Source organism: Thunnus thynnus, chromosome 15 (genome assembly GCF_963924715.1).
Source record: "Thunnus thynnus chromosome 15, fThuThy2.1, whole genome shotgun sequence".
Classification (NCBI taxonomy): Eukaryota; Metazoa; Chordata; class Actinopteri; order Scombriformes; family Scombridae; genus Thunnus; species Thunnus thynnus.
Window position 1 is genome coordinate 15539001 of NC_089531.1, and position 14677 is coordinate 15553677.

Sequence of the window (14677 nt, forward strand, 5' to 3'; positions counted from 1 at the left end):
TTATAAATGAATTATCAATATATATAATAGCGTTATTACCAAATACAACAGAAATAGGGCCAAATTATTACAAGAATGAACATAAAATGGCAACATAAAGTGTGTGCATGTGTGAAAGAAAACAGTAATGACTAAGGAAAGAGACATTCAAAGTGCACTTTCTCTAGAAAGACACTGAATATCAGTAAGCAATCCTGCTGATTTTGTTAACAGTAACTGAGACTGAAGTGCATCATGGAACAAGGTCAGTGCACACATTTTGTTAAGATAATACTTTATTGTTGAGTGTGTTACAATGTAAAACATTGTAAGGGACACAAATAATAATCAACAGACAGAAATTACGACTTAAAACTGTATTGTATTTGATCTTTCTTCTTCTTTATAATTGTTAACCGAGGAAATCCTTAATTTTCTGAAAGAAGCTTTTACTTTCACCATTGCAGAGTTTTGACTGACAGCATTTGAAGTCGAAGTCTGGGAGGGCATATCTGACAGCCAGATGCATGAAGTCACACTCTGCGTACCTCAGACATGAAGTGTAGGTTGTTCCTGAAGTGAGACAGTATATGAGAGACACAGCATTAGTCATTTTAACTTTATTGTTACATTGATTATAACAGAGCTATGCACTGAATCTTTCAATGAAAAATACAGGGAAGGTAAGGGAAGTCATTTCAGAGAAAGGCTGATAAAAGACCATTTCAGAGATGTTTCTTCCAAATATGTGTTTAGAAAATAACCAACAAATTAAAGCAATAAAATAAATAAAAAAATGAAAGTTGAATCTGGTTCAGTGCATCATTATTACAACTTCTGGAAGAGGAAGAGTTTGAAGATTCATTATCGGGCTTGGAAATGGTTGTTTGGCAACCTTTGCACAAAACCCACCTACTGTAAATGTTCCTGAAATTTCAGTCACATCTCATGGCCTTCATCAGTGGATGGAGTTTGTTCAGTTGTCATGGAGATGATTCAGCTACTATTACATGACCTAAAATATGGACTTTCAGTCACGTGATAACAATAAAATAATACTTTATTACATAGTTCGGTCACGTGATCACAGCTAAACCATCTTCATGACAGCTGACCAAAGTCTAACCACTGATGAGGGCCATGAGATGTGGCAGAAAACTCCAATAATTGGACTTTTTTCTAAAAAGCCGTCATTGTTTCAGTTTGTAGGTAATTTGTCAAAATTGGTTGGAACCTAGGAACAATGTAATATGATACTCAAAATTTGTTCACAAATTCAGGAGTGCACCACTTAACATTACTTCAGAGTTTATTAACAATAAACAACAGCCAGTGCACTGCAATTAGTGCCGCTCTGCATCCAGTTGCACAGACATGTGTTTTATGTTCTCGAAATAAGATTTTATGGTGTCCTTAACTGTTGGTGGACTTTTCAACTTCGTTTCTTTTATCATTCTTACCCTCACTGGTGAGTTTCAGGCACGTGTCTTCACCTGGGTTACACTCCTGTTCAACCTCACAGCTGCTGGAGGAGCCATGAGGGCAGGAGTAACACTTCAGAGAGAGGCCTGAAGAGAGGAGACAGAGTTCACATGATTGAGGTTATTTTGGTCCAGTCGGTATTTGTGAACATGAACTCATCTCCCAAAGTTTCAAACTATGTGACTGATACATCACATGAACATTTCAGTGCTCATTTCGGTGCTATTATTAGAAGTGTTCATAATTGAAATCAAACTTGATTTAAAGGTACCTTGTGGAGTTTTCTACCACTAGTTGCGCTATAAAGCAATGTTTTTATTAGTTGGCCCATGTTTTTTGTTTGTTTTTTTTAAATGCTGTTGTTTCACATTATTCCATTGATCTACAGGTGGCGGTAATGCATCAAGAAATGCAGCAATGCATCAGCAAAAGAAGACTGCCAGCAAGTAAGCATAGATGTAAACAATACAGGATTCAAAATGTTTTTAAAAATGGCTTTGCGAATGTTTTATATGTTGGTAGACCAAGATCCATCAAGGATGCACACAATGGGCTTGGGTGAGTAAAACACTGGATATAAACAAAAACTTGCTTTAAAAGAAAACAGACTATCAAGTCATTGGCAGAGGCTGCCAGGCGAAACAGCAACTGGCTCTGGCTGAAAAGGAATGACATAACTGGACAACAAGATAACCATCAGCCAGTAGGAGGGGTAAAAGGGGGGGTGCACCTGATGTCACCGTTGAGCCCTCTGGAGATGTTGTGGACCTATCAACAAAACACCAAGGAAGGAGGGTGCCCACCTGATGACCCCCATGAAGCTTCTACTCCTACCTCCACTGCTGGTTATGATTTACAGTCTGCATAAACAGGACTGAATCATTGAGAGAAGAAACCTGGACTCGACTGATCCTCCTGAAGTCTTGTTGCTGCTGGTTATGATTTACAGTCTGCATAAACAGGACTGAATCATTGAGAGAAGAAACCTGGACTCGACTGATCCTCTTGAAGTTCTGTTGCTGCTGGTTATGATTTACAGTCTGCATAAACAGGACTGACTCACTGAGAGAAGAAACCTGGACTCGACTGATCGTCCTGAAGTCCTGTTGCTGCTCGTTATGATTTACAGTCTGCATAAACAGGACTGAATCATTGAGAGAAGAAACCTGGACTCGACTGATCCTCTTGAAGTTCTGTTGCTGCGTTCAATAAAACACCAAGGAAAGAGGATGCCCACCTGATGACCACAGGGAACCATTTACCCCCTACTCCCACTCAAGGAATGATTGCCAATTATAATACAGGACTGTACAACTTATTCCTATGACCTGAACTATAAATAAGTTAAAATCTTGTCAATAAACCAAACCAAACCAAACCAAAAAGCTGTCACAACTGTTCAGAGAGCAAACTGCAAGTTGTGGGACATCATAGAAAATATTATGAATGAATATTTATCACTGACTCTGCTGTAGTGTGAACTGGAAGCAGATGACACAGCAGCAGCACATGCAAACAGCACACTGATCTGCCAAAATGTTCCCTGGGGCTTGTAAGTGCTGAATACGTTTGCTCTTTGAGAAACATGTAATCTTTCTGACTTAGCCCCACTTGGCTGAGCTTTTCAGAGACAAAAAAGAGTGAGCATTAATGAAAGATTCCTTCTTCAACCCCTTTTTCTTACCAAATCCAAACATGGCAAAGCTGACAGCCAGGAAAAACACCACAGAGCTCCTCATGACTGAAAGTGTTGTCACGCCTGAAAATCAAAACAAAAAGGCACAATTCACAAAATCGCAGCTGGATAAAAGGTAGGGGATTAACTTTGTTGAGGTAAAAAAGGATTGGCACATGCAGGGTGTATAAAAAAACATTTTAAAGCCTGTAAAAACAGAAGGCTTCCACACATAACTTGTGCTTCTGTCTTGCTGTCACAATTTGGTAAAGAAAGTTTTCATAAAAACAAAACCAGCCTCATTTAATGTGTTTCTTCTCACCTTTACTGACTCATTTTTTTTTTGGAGCTTTCTTTCAAATAACTGATGAAATATGACTTAAAATTACTTAAAAGTATAAAAAGACAGAGTTTACCTCAATACTGACATAAAGGTATTCATGTTTGATGATCACATTTTGCTGAGTTATCTAAAAAAGTAAAAAATTGGCACCACAAATTGTTAGCCCTGCAGTCATCCAACACTCACCTGTGAATGTGAAGAAAATGATTTTTAGCTCATGAAGAAGAGGCTTTTTGTAACAGTGTCAACACAAAGTAAACAACCAATTTGTTTGGGTTCAGAGTCTATGTATTGATGTATGGATTGGATTCTGTCTAATATATGGGCCAACGGTGTGTTTTTGTGCATCACAGAGAGATTTTTCTATATTTTTTCCTCACCTTTTTTTTCAGATGACAAATGCACATGTGAAGTACATTCAATAATGTGTAATTTGGCTTTTATTTGATATAGAAATGGAGAGATGACACAGCAGTCATTAGAGGGAAAATGAGGGCAGGCAGGGCATTAACCGATTACATATCACATGATTAGGGTACTTCAGGTTGTGATTTGTGAAAAAACACAGTAATCTTATTGTAGATGTTTAACCAGAGATTTGGTAACAACAGAGAGAGAGGAAGAGGAGCAGAGGGCAAAATGTAAGGGGAGGGAGAAAAATATGAAGAAAGAAAAGAAAGTCTTTGCCATGGAGGACTCTGCCTGAACAATGGAGTCATATACTGTGAGCTGGTAAAAAGTTATTGCTGCAAGATTTGCCCTAAACGTCAGTTATGTGTCTAATATCTTTGTCCATCAAAGAAAGAGAGGAGTTAGCACATTTCAGCTGAGAGAAAATGAATCAGTGTAAACCGAACTGATAGCAGGCACCTTCAGGAGAAAAACAAATGATGGACAGCAAAGTCTCAGGGCTGAACTGCTGAAAAGATGCACTGCTCATGTATTGTACGCTTGATATGCCCCAGAGCATACAGTAGGTTTAATTTCAGAAAAAGTTGGGGGTTTAGCAAATAATAAATGATGCTACAAATTGTGTGTTTATCTGTTTATTTATTTATCAGATAAGATACTACACAAGATGTACAACTGTACATACTTTGTTTGATTATGTTCTGATTTTGTAACTTTTTAACTCTCTTCATAATGCAAGAAGATGCAGCTACATAACACAAGAGCCACAGGCTCTGAAAAACAACCCACATTAGCTTTCCTGCTAAAGTCTCCTTCTTATCTAACTTACAAACATAAACATGTCTTGTCCTGCACCTTAGCTTGTGGAACGAGCCACCAAACACACATTCACCAAAAAGTGGCAGGCTAGGTAGCAAATTATATGCTCCGGTGCAGCAGTGCATTAAACAGCATGTTAATGTGCTCGGAAATGTAACTTTGGTCCAGTGTCTGCTGATTGTATGTTTGGTCATTGATCTTCAAAATCCCTGATAGCAACATACTGTCTGCCCATGACTTGTAGCCACAGCAGTTTGTTTTCTTTGTCTCTGTTGTGTATTGTGTAACTCTGGTAGCCTGCCAGCTAATGTCAATCAAACAAAAAGGAGCATTTCTGATATTTCAGACCTGTTTTCTTTATTCTAATAATACAAAACTATTAACAATACATTTTAAAAACATGTTGGACTTTAATCTTAGAACCAGCTGTCTTGGTTCTTGGATTTTCTGCTGTACACACATCACTAAATCACGCGAGAATCCATCTTGTCATGCTTCAAGTTATGCGCTTGTGTCCGAACCACTGGTAGTCAATCAGCATCCTATGAGGATTCTTGCATGATCTCGCGAATCCAGCTGCCTTGCAAGGTAAGATGGTGATAGACAGTGATAGACAGATGGTTCATCCAATCAACTGCCAAGTATTTTTTAAAAGTGCCTGCCCTTTTCCAAACAGTTTTCATGGACAACTTCTGAGATGGGTCTTAGTAACAAACCGTCTGGCGTGTCAGGTTAGAGAAATATGTTTGTGAAAAGGGATTCAACAATGTCTTAAAGGGACAAAAAGTTGTTTGCAATCTAAGAGGGATCTAAAAGGGCCTCTCAGTTTACAGAACACCAACCCAGATCAGATCAGACATGAGTGTAACAGCAGGTCCTGGAAGAACGCTGGTTAATTAGATTTTGTTTGGGTTCAGTGGTTTTCAGTGGTGTTGACAAAGACCCAAAACCTGTCGCACTAAAATTGGACCCAACCCAGAACAAAGATAAGACCTGTTCAGTACAAGTAAGGTCCTCACATTCACCGCTTAGATCTCAATGATCAAATCCATCTGAAATATTTTCACACTGTGTTTTTCTGTTAACAGCAAACACTGCCAGGAGAGCTTTTTTATTATGAAATGTTCACTGTAAAAATGACTGAACCTTCTACTGTTGTCAGCAGTGACACAGGTTTTATGTCAGTAAACATTCAATCAGGACTGAAACTCTCCTCTGGGTGTTATGAGTTTCATAATCCTGAATTCATATTAAGTCTTCATTCTTCCTCTTCTCTCTCTGTAGATCTTTGTAAGCTTCAGAGCCTGCTGGAGGCGTGAAATCAGAGTTCAGACACACAAATACACATGCATCAGAGGCATGAAATCAAAGTTCATGTTGCAGTTTTTCCACTGTGAAAATTTTCTTTATGGACGTGCAGCAGCTTTTTAGCCTTGGTGCTCGGAGGAAGAGAAAAAGAAATCATTTCAATTGAATAATAGATATGATTATATCACAACTTTATTGCAATAAAACCCTGTCTTCCCCAACCTATGAGTAATAACGATCAATTAAAGAGAATAATCTTATTTGGGAATGAGGCCCGTGTCATGTTTAATTCAGAGAACTCATGTGTATCATTTCTCCCAGGGGGAAGCTCAACATTTTCTCACAGAGGTTTAAACGTCGCCATCTGAAAGCTACATGACTTTCCTTTGCCATTGCAGCTATTTAGGCTAATGACTGGCTGTCGTGCTGCTCATTACTTCTTGTCTGAGGCTGGGCTAAAGGCTGGTGTAATGAGGCAAACCAGCACTTTCATTTGTTTCTGGTGCCAGCTTGGCCTTCAGTGGGTTTTGCTGTGTGCCTTTGCAGTGCTCACACCTCAGCCTACAGAGATGTTTTGTACGTGCTAAACAATATTTCTGTTTATCTATTGGCACAGTAAGAAAGTTGTTGACAACCGGTGTTCATTTTCGCACCTGATTTTTTATTTAGTTTTTGGTCTAATTCTCAGTGGATTGTAGATGAATTTAGTTCATAAATCTGTTTTTATCAAGAATATCAGGTAACAGTATTGAGATAGACATAAATATTTCTGAATGCAAGATGCTTCTTATTATTGGTAGAACAAAAGGTCAGACAGCTGAATCAACTTCCAAACAAGAGATTTTGGGGGGATACTGCTTTATTTGTCAGAAGTTAGGCTACAAAATATGTTACTGCATTAAAACAGTCTTGTCCATTTGTCTGTTTTCATTTGCTGGCAAAATATGTAATATATTTTGTCATAATTGTTGTTTTCAATGGTTACTTTTTATTTCATTTTAGTCTCGCTTTTGTTGTCAAGAAAAGGTTATCAACAAATATTTTTCATCAGTTTCATTGACAGAATTAACACAGTTAACAACTTTGTCTTCAGAGGTAGCAGGTAGTTCTTTGTTGGGTAAAAACTAAACTTGTTAGGCAAATCAGAGCTTTCAGTAAATGGTCAGCATTCTTTGGCCACACCGAGGTGTAAAACTGACTTCCCCTTGTCATTTATATGTGGCTAATATTTTTAGTGGTGTGACTTCAGGGAAACTATTGGATGGATTGCCATGAAATGTGGTATTTTTGGGACATTTCTGGTCTCCAGAGGATGAATCTTTATGAATTTGAAAATCCTCATTTTCCTCTAGTGGCACCATGAGATTGACATTTTAGTTTTTGGTGAAATGTCTCAACTAGACTACTGGATGGATTGTCATGAGATTTGGTACAGATATTCAATACTTGAAATAAGTGTGGTGATCTCTTAACATTCATGCAGCACCGTCATCAGGTCAAGACATTAGTGCAGTAATTTGTCCACTTCGGTTTATGACCAAGTACGTCCAAAACTAATGACATCTCCATCAGTGTCAGTTGTACTCGGGAAACATAATGCCATTTTTCAACATATTGGCCAGAGGGTGCTAAATATAAAATGCTAAATGCTCACTGCCAAAGATCTTAAAGGAATAGTTCATTAGCTTGAGAAATGCCATTATTTGCTTTCGTGCTGAAAGAGAGATGAAAAGATGGACATTGATCTTATGTCTGTGTGGTAAGTACAAAGCTTGAGTCAGAATATGTTTACCTTAGCTTAGCATAAAAATTTGTAGCAGAGGGAAACAGCCAGCCTGGCTCTGTCCAACGTGAAAAAATAAGCCTTTACAGATGCCTTATTTTAATCAATCAATATTACAGTCTATCTTGTTTGTTTAACCCGTACATGCACACTTGATTTTATGTAATGTTGAAATATTATAATATAAATTAGTCTCTGCAAATTAGTGAAGGTTATGGAAAGATTGTGTTCAAATGATGAAAATGTTTATATTAATTCCCATATTTTATTATGAACTTGTGACATCCTGTTTATGAAACCATCTGTCACACAAACAGTTTTTTTTCACCAGGTTTTTCAAGTTTGTTGTTGTGAAAGCGAATGGTCAAAGCTCACTCACTTTTGTTATTTCATCATCACAGATTTACGAGAACTGCACAGCTAAACTCTGATTTACACAAACAGTGCAGTAGCTGCTTCAGTATAACACAAATGCTGACAACAGTTTCAACTGACACATTTACAGATTTGAGCAGTTATTGATTGGTTTTGCATAAATATTGTAATGTCCAACAGCAATAAAACAACTCAAACAGTTCTACAACTCTCCCATAATCCCATCTCTTCTCTCTTCCACTCTCCTGTTCTCAATCTGCATTCCCCTTATTTTTCCTTTTCGCCTGTTTCTCTTTCTTTTTCCCATCCCCCCTTTCCTTCTTTTCTCCATTCATTCACTGCCTCACCCTTTATTTTTTTCTGCTCTCTTTACATCTCTCCTCTCTTTCTCCTTCCCGCTGCCACCATTTCTCTCTGTCTTTCTCTCATTTCCCAGTCCACTGAGTTAAATATGGGAAAACCAAACCAATCAGGCCATGACATGGTTATTATTTTTAAATACTGATTTTTTTTAATTCCCTCTCTCTCAGTCATTACCATTCTTTCTCTTCTTCCTTTCCTCCATCACTTTTTATGCACGCTCTTTCTCTCTCAGTATTCTGTCCATCTGCAAGGTTGAAGAACTTCAGAAGATTTAAACGCCTGAATTAATAAATCATTAACATTTGACCAACATGTGTGAGTGGCTTTTTGAGGGTTCTCTGAAAAAGCCTACTTACCATGAATTAAGAGACCATCTATATGCATACAGATATGTATGCACTTCACTATTTTTTTCATTCAGAAGGTCCATAAGAAACCCTGAACGTAGATTTGCACAAACTACATGTATTATGCTAATCGTGCACCAACTGTGCAAAGTTACTCACCTCATCCAGGGATTGAAACACACATGTTTGAGCTATTCCTGTTGAACAGATTCAAAGTGAGCAGTGAGTATTTACAGTATAACATCTTCAGCAGGGATGAGGAACAGCAAATTGGGTGAATAATGCAGCAGGATAAAAGTAAAGAAGGTAGAAAAAGCAAAAAAATAAATTTTTAGCTCTAGTTTATAATCCCTCAAAATGCTTTGCTCAGTGTTGTCCACTGTGTTACTGTGGGTCATCCCCTAATCAGAAGGTTGTGGTTCGATCCCTGTCTCCTCCTGTCCACATGTTGAAGTGTGGCAAGATACTGAACCCCACATTTCTCCCGATGGTTGCCACCGTCAGTGTGTGAGTGTGTGTGTGTGAATGGGTGAGTGAGCAGCAGAAACATTGTAAAGCACTTTAGATAAAAGCACTATATAAATGCAGCTCTCTATTACTTATATATTGCAATTTACAGTAAAAGATGTCCTACATAATGGCATGTTTTCCTCTGTATAATTCCAAGGTTTTATTACCTGTGATGCTCTGATTCAGGTGCCATTCACACTTTACAATTTCTGACTGTCCCAGCTTAAAAGGGATGTATCATGCACATTTCCAGGTCTTTATTTATATTCTGGGGCTCTACTGGAATATATTTGCATGATTTACAGTTTTAAAAAATCCTTATTTTCTCATATTGGTTCTTTATGCAGCCCCTCAGTTCAGCCTCTGTCTGAAACAGGCCATTTTTAGCTCCTTTCTCTTTAAAGGCCCCCATCCCAATAAAATCATTCATACATGTTCGAGTCTGAATTTGATCCAAAATATGTGAGAGGATGATGTGAACCTTAGCAATAAAGGCTAGAGTTTGTGGGCATGTGGGAAAGATCTGACGTCAGTCCAATGGGGAAGTAGAAGAATCTTTGCAAATGAAGCATTCAGAGCACTTGCAAGGAGCATTTTTACATACGTTTGAACTTTGACTATGTTTAATATAGACATCTGACATCACAACTGTATAAAAATACCAGAAAATCACAAAAAAAGCATGGTATGTCCCCTTTAAAGTTAACAGTCATGAGAGAAAAGTCATGAAATTATTGGTCATAAATCCAAAAAGGTGGTCTTAGTTCGTACTCCACCAGCAGGTAGTTTAGAGCTTTGACAACCACAGACAGACAATGTCAAAATTCGGACAGTGTCAGAAATTAATGTCCAAAGTCAAAGTATTCCATGAAAATTTGACATGCAGAATACACTGGCTGAGGGCAATTTTGGAAAAAGCTTTTAAATATATGGCCTGTACAGTCTGACACACATTGCAACCAACATTTTTTTATTAAACCCATCTCACACAGTGTGCCATACTACGAACCTGTGAGACTGCTGTTACTGCACAGTGTGTAGAGAAACTTTACACCTGCTACACACACCAGCGCCTGCACATGAAAAAAGACTTGTAGGTTAGAGGAAAGGACAAACACTCACTGGATCTCGTAGGACAGCAATTTTTATCTTGCCCGGTCATTTTCAGGACACTGACAATTAAGTGGTGTAACTACCCTTTAATTAGATATAGAAGGAAATAGTGTACTCATTAAGGACATAATTAACTTAATCAATGAACGCTAAAGAGCAGCAATTAAACTTCACATATATGTACAATACGTAAACGGGTCATTTGTGTGCGTGTGTGTGTGTGTGTGTGTGTGTGTGTCAGAGAGAGTTTGTATATGTTTTTATTAACTTGTGGGGTCCAAACGTTAACAAGACTATAGAAAAACTCATGGTCAGTCACGTGAGGGTTAACGAAGTTAATAAATGTTTGAGGGAGACAGAGAGGAAAAAAGCCATAGGTAGTATAATTACCCAGAGTGACCTGTGTGCTCATGCATGTAGGACATACCTGTTCTAGCTCTTTCTCTCTCTCTTGATTTTATGCACAATTTCAGGTAACTTCATCTCTACCTCTCTCATCACCAAGTGAACAATACTGCAGCCTAAAATCTGACACAATTTTCTTTAGTGTTGCATTTTCAAACACAGCCTAAGAGATGTAAAATCAGTATATGAAAAGGTGTTTAGTAACTCATTCCATGCGGAAATTTTGCAGAATCAGTTTTTACGCTGTGAAGATTTCCTGATCATCTACAAGTGCTGATCTGATTCAAAAACCAGGCCGCAAAGGTAAGTGATTAAAGGTCTTATCATATAAAGGAAGTATTGCAAGTATTGTAGAAAACTGAAGAAAACAGGAGAAGACAGGTGATCTACAACTGAACCTATAAGTCAACTATTTAACTTTATTTGGATTTGACTCATAATGTTATTAAAGATCATGTAAAGATTCTGCAGCCTTTTAAAACTGTCTCAAAACCCACTGAGGTAAAAGGAACATAAATCTCATCAAGGTAAAAGAGAAACCTTGAGACAAAATACATGGTGGGTGAAATTCAGGGCCATAAAAAACATCTCTGTTAGCATCATCAGTGCCATCATCAAGGTTGTCATGAGAACGACACTTGTTTGCAACATAGTGCTCCATCTCCGTTTTTTTTTTTATCCCATTTTTGTCTTTTTGATATGCAATTTTGATCTATTAAAGGGATTTTACAATCTCAAAGTCTATTTAAAATTTACCAGTCACAGGAAGTACTACACAGCCTGTAAACACAGTTGTAGTAAGTCTTGTAGTGGCTCTAGAGAAGCTTCATCATGTCTGAGAAAATTACTTTGACTTGAAGACTTCACATTTCTACCAGAATACTGTTGTTGTGTAGGTTTGTGGACATTTACTTGGACAGGGAAGTCTAAGATCCAGTGTTTTTTAGCTTGTAGTGACTAAAAGTCAGAATATCGTGGCCTCTGCTGTATTAATTTTTACCTTTTTAAATTTTTTGGAAGTGCAATAGCTGGAGTATTTTTTAATGTTTGGGAAAAAAAACATACATGCAGTCTAACAAAGAGAAAAGCATCCGCTGTGCTGCTCAAGAGTGTCAAAAGATATTTCACGAAGTCATGATGGGATTGAATCCAGACTGTGACCTCTGTTCTACCTCCTACATCTAAATCCTACATCTAAATAAGTAAATGTAGCCTAAATGATGTTCCTTATGAGAACAGAGAGACACAGAAGGTGAAGTTGAAGACATCGCAGTCAGATCTATGAAAGGTCTTGCTTCCTTTTTTTCATTTCCTTCAGTTCTCCCTATTTTTTTTCACTGTGTAGGAAGGACGTGCAGCTCTGTGGGAAATTGTCTTGAGAGATTACCAGTGTGTGTGTGTGTGAGTGTGTGTGTGTGTGTAATCTGACTTATCCTACTTTCGGGGACACATTTCAGACTCAAGACCAGTTAACTGAGGACAACTTGTCCAATAGGGGACAAAAGCCATGGTTAGGTTTCCTAGTCTCCAGGAAATGATGTAATGTCCCCAAAAGTGTGTGTGTGTGTGTGTGTGTGCGTGCATGTGTGTGTGTGTGTGTGTGTGTGTCTGTGTCTGTGTGTGGATTACCAATGTTTGGTATTTATTTCCAGAGCTCCAGAAAGCTCTTTTTGACTTTTTCACAACATGGGGTCTTGCTTCAATCGCATGCCCCCTGTGAGTGTGTGAGTGTGTTTATTTTCCTCTTTCTATGTGTGTCCACTTGCAACATGTGTGTGCCTCATTTTTGCGCATGCTTTTTTGTGCCTATTTGTGCGTGTATGTATGCATGCATGATATGCATTCAGGTATATGTGTGTGTTTGCGTGTGTGTGCGTGTGTGTGCGCGCGTGCATGTGTGTGTGTGTGTGTGTATGTGTGGGTGTGTGTGTCGTCCAGGGAACATATAACTGGATTAGCCGTCATGCTTTTATTTCTGTAATGGAAACATCAGCCTGAGAAAGAAAGTAGGGCTGAGGCTGAGACGATGGGAGAGAGAGAGAGAGACGTTGTTCAGGATGATCTTCTGAGCTTCTTGAATATTTTAGCATGAAAGTCCATTCACGACCTTTGGGAAGAGTGTATATAACAAAATAATCTGAGCTCAAACGTCCACCGACAGTAGCAGCTTTTTAGAGTTTTCAACCACATCTCATAGTCTTCTTCAGTGGATTGGAGATCGAAAATCAAGAGAAAAACAAACATATTTATGACCCTTGGATAGTATCCTTCCAGCTGCAAGAGGACACATACAAACTCACTGTAAATCTTTGTTTTTAATAAAATTATTAAAGTCAAACATCCTTGCAGAAATGATGACTAGATATAATACATGGCCAAAAGTATGTGAACACCCAAACATTACATCCTTAAGTGAGCATCTCATCGTCTCAGAGGCAGGAAACTGAAGAAGCATTTAAAAAATGTATTATCTTGGCAAAAAAAAAAAAACCCTACAGCCAGAAGAGCTATCTAACTAGTCTCACTTGGCAGCTGTCAATCTACTGCACTGAAAACAACAAACATTACTAAGATAATTGTTCTCAGGTACATGCAGTCATGAAAGGCAAACTCAAGACTCAGCAACCAGGAAACACTAACGGGGCATATATGTGTGTTTGGAAAAAGGTGAAGGCAAGGCAAGTTATGGACCTCGTTTTGTACACAGGGGCACTGTCGGGAAACAGGAAAAGGATCTTCCCCAAACTGTTGCTACAATGTTGTAAATGTACTATGGTCTAAAACATCATCAGGTGTGTCCACATACATGTGGTGATGTGTAGATAATAACCGTGACAAACATAACAAATGCCAGTTAATATTTTATGCAAATATATACTGAAATAGAGATGTATGTGTACACACAGTGTAATAATGATGATGCTGTGAGAGTGTCCACAGGTTTTAATGACAGATATGCATGTAAAAATTGTGTGTGTGTGTGTGTGTGTGTGTGTACAGTGGAGGACTTGATGAATGTGTGTGTTGAGAACATCTACAGGTTTTCATGACAGACAACGTAACAGAGAGTGACATGACAATAGGCGGTGTAAAAACAGGTCACTGTACAGTGTGTGTTTTGTCTCAAAGATTAGCAGCGCGGGGGTCACGGTGCGTGAGTGTGTGTGTGTTGGGTGAACAGGGGCAGATGTCCAGGGTCCCATGGCATATGCGGGTTTGTGTGTGTGTTGCTGTCTGTTCATGTGTGTGAAGTGATGTGCAGCCAATCAACTCAATATCCTCTCCTTCAGTGATTTCTGAGGCCGACAGCGAGTGACCATTGACGTGATTTCACGTCACGTTCTGGAGATGAAACAACAGCAGAACAAGTCAGAATCTGTAAATCTCACCACAGTAGATAAAACAAAGCAATATTATACAGTAGTAATGGACTGATGGATTTTGGAGACAATAAAAAAATGTATTGCACTGCCCTTCTGCATTCTCATTTTATTTTACTTACTGCCTTATTTCTGTCTAAACTCTGGGGAAAAACAAGAAGATTAGAATTAGAAGAAAGAAGATTAGACTTATTGTGAGCAATTTTAGCAATTTCACATTGTTAGAATAGAAAAGGATAAGTTCTTTCCTTACTGTTGCTTGTCATTTTACTCACATAGCTACTGTGAATTATTACAAACTATGGTAAAAACAACTTTTTTCTTTCAATCAGTTCACATTTTATTTTACACATCTGAATATTTTCTTGACTTTATGCAGTTATT

The 14677-nt window shown here is 38.2% G+C and overlaps 1 protein-coding gene across 1 annotated transcript; it reads right to left on the reverse strand.

Moving 5' to 3' along the window:
• Positions 1-257: 257 nt before the first annotated feature.
• Positions 258-3233, reverse strand: LOC137198149 (CD59 glycoprotein-like). The gene is made up of 3 exons (XM_067611809.1): positions 3146-3233; positions 1440-1547; positions 258-552 (listed from the first exon to the last, which is right to left on the reverse strand). Exons 1-3 carry the CDS (start codon positions 3198-3200, stop codon positions 392-394), a joined length of 324 nt encoding a protein of 107 aa, XP_067467910.1. The 5' UTR covers positions 3201-3233; the 3' UTR covers positions 258-391.
• Between the last annotated feature and the right edge of the window lie 11444 nt (positions 3234-14677).

Excerpts from the sequence above, each read along its gene's own strand:
- LOC137198149 (XM_067611809.1), bottom strand. The coding sequence starts at position 3,200 with ATGAGGAGCTCTGTGGTGTTTTTCCTGGCTGTCAGCTTTGCCATGTTT. Across the intron at positions 1,548-3,145 it reads CTTTGCCATGTTTGGATTTG|GCCTCTCTCTGAAGTGTTAC; the intron begins GTAAGAAAAAGG and ends TCCTCTCTTCAG. Across the intron at positions 553-1,439 it reads CCTGAAACTCACCAGTGAGG|GAACAACCTACACTTCATGT; the intron begins GTAAGAATGATA and ends GTCTCACTTCAG.